At 29.7% G+C, this 2,121-nt stretch overlaps 1 protein-coding gene across 1 annotated transcript in view; it reads left to right on the top strand.

Annotated features, from left to right (window-relative positions):
• Positions 1–2,121, top strand: part of LOC106467912 — a 38,716-nt gene that overhangs the window by 20,663 nt on the left and 15,932 nt on the right. The window contains exon 12 of the mRNA XM_013928298.2: positions 1,543–1,625. Coding sequence (XP_013783752.1) covers positions 1,543–1,625 — 83 coding nt within the window. The remainder of the gene's footprint in view (positions 1–1,542; positions 1,626–2,121) is intronic.

Raw genomic sequence — 2,121 nt, 5'->3', positions numbered from 1 at the left:
AAAATATGGATGATTAAAACCCTGGCATAAAATATGGATGATTAAAACCCTGGCATAAAATATGGATGATTAAAACCCTGGCATAAAATACGAATGATTAAAACCCTGGCATAAAATATGAATGACTAAAACCCTGGCATAAAATGTGAATGACTAAAACCCTGGCATAAAATGTGAATGACTAAAACCCTGGCATAAAATATGGATGACTAAAACCCTGGCATAAAATATGGATGATTAAAACCCTGGCATAAAATATGGATGATTAAAACCCCTGACATAAAATATGAATGACTAAACCCCTGACATAAAATATGAATGACTAAAACCCCTGGCATAAAATATGAATGACTCAACAATGTATACAGCTTAATTATTGTTGGTTATTAAACAGTTTGTTACACTGATGCATTGTATCAACCTAATAAAACAATGTATATAGTTTAATCATTGTTGGTTATTAATACTGATATATGAATTATCATCACACTCATTAATACACACACATAAAACATTACTGAATCGAACTGTGTTTTTATTATATAATACGAGAAACTCAAGAAATCCATTACTTTCAATTGTAATTTTTGAGTACCCTTAATAGCACTAAAACTAACCTGTCCAGGAGTACTTATGTATTCTCAGAATCTTTAATGAACCCCGTACAGACACACACAAACATACAAAAAACTGATGGACACAGCTATTTTTTTTAACGTACTAAGAATATTTTAAAATCACACAAACATACAAAAAAACTGACGGACACAGCCATTTTTTTAACGTACTAAGAATATTTTAAAATAAGAAATCCATTTTAATAGTCATTTTTGAGCAGACTTAATGACACCAAAAAAGGCCATCTTTCAGAAGATCTTGTGTATATTCCAAATCATTTACAAACCCTTTCATAAACATACACTAAAATTGGCCATTTTTAATTTGGAAAGGATAATTTAGAACAACAGAAAGCCATCATTTTGTAATCATCTTTGAATACATCAAATGACACCAAAAAAGGCCATCTTTCAGAGATCTTTTGTATTTTCCAAATAATTTACAAACACCTTAATGCACACACATACCAAATCAAGGCTGTCACTACCATTTTTAATTTAGTAATATTATTTTATATTTTGTTATGATATGATGGTGAAGCTGAGTTTGGTGTAAAATATCCATATTTTTTACTCCATAATTAGAAATGAATAATATACAATAGGAATGTTTGACCGCTACAAGGTTTTTGAAAACTTTTAAGTCACTATTAGACATTTAAAAACCACTAGCAGGCATCAAATTTTTCAATCTTAATAAATTTTAAAGAGTTTTTTTGAACGAAGATTATTGGATTGCTCCACAAATTCATAAATTTATTGATTATTCAAGCAATTTCATAATAACGACACCTTTAACACGATGTTCAATAAACTACTATCAACAGTTCGTCTTATAACTTTGAGTAATCTGTATAAAGAAAAACAATACTTGCATTTAGAGACATGTTTAAAATTCACTTAAAATAATCCTTCTATGTAACAGGCCCTTCATATGAGAGAACTAATGAAGCTTCGAAACTTCCATGAAAAAGTTACCGTGGGTTTCATGAATCTCATGAGGAAGAAGTAAGTAGTGTTCCTAATTTGTACAGTAGGAGTCAAGTCTCCGCTTTTGGTTTTCTCAGTCTTTATTTTTTTCATTAGTTCACTGTAATTCTTTCTAGTAAAAAGTAGGCTCAAAAAAGCCATTGTTTTAATCATCCATATTTTATGCCAGGGTTTTAGTCATTCATATTTTATGCCAGGGTTTTAGTCATTCATATTTTATGTCAGGGGTTTAATCATCCATATTTTATGTCAGGGTTTTAATCATCCATATTTTATGCCAGGGGTTTCACCAATGCATTGTATCAACCTAATATAACAAACTGTTTAATAACAAACAATAATTAAGCTGTATACATTGTTTTATTAATAATGGTTGGAGACGGCTTGAATGGGTAATGAAGAGAAACTTTAATATAAGTTTAACATAACACAAATGTACAACGTTTCAACCTGATGATGACAAAACATTGTCGAAAAGTTGTACATTTGCTGTTATGTTAAACTTATATTAAAG

Source organism: Limulus polyphemus, unplaced genomic scaffold (genome assembly GCF_000517525.1).
Source record: "Limulus polyphemus unplaced genomic scaffold, Limulus_polyphemus-2.1.2 Scaffold2794, whole genome shotgun sequence".
Classification (NCBI taxonomy): Eukaryota; Metazoa; Arthropoda; class Merostomata; order Xiphosura; family Limulidae; genus Limulus; species Limulus polyphemus.
The sequence above is the reverse complement of the archived record's forward strand: the minus strand, read 5'-3'. Positions and strand labels throughout refer to the sequence as shown.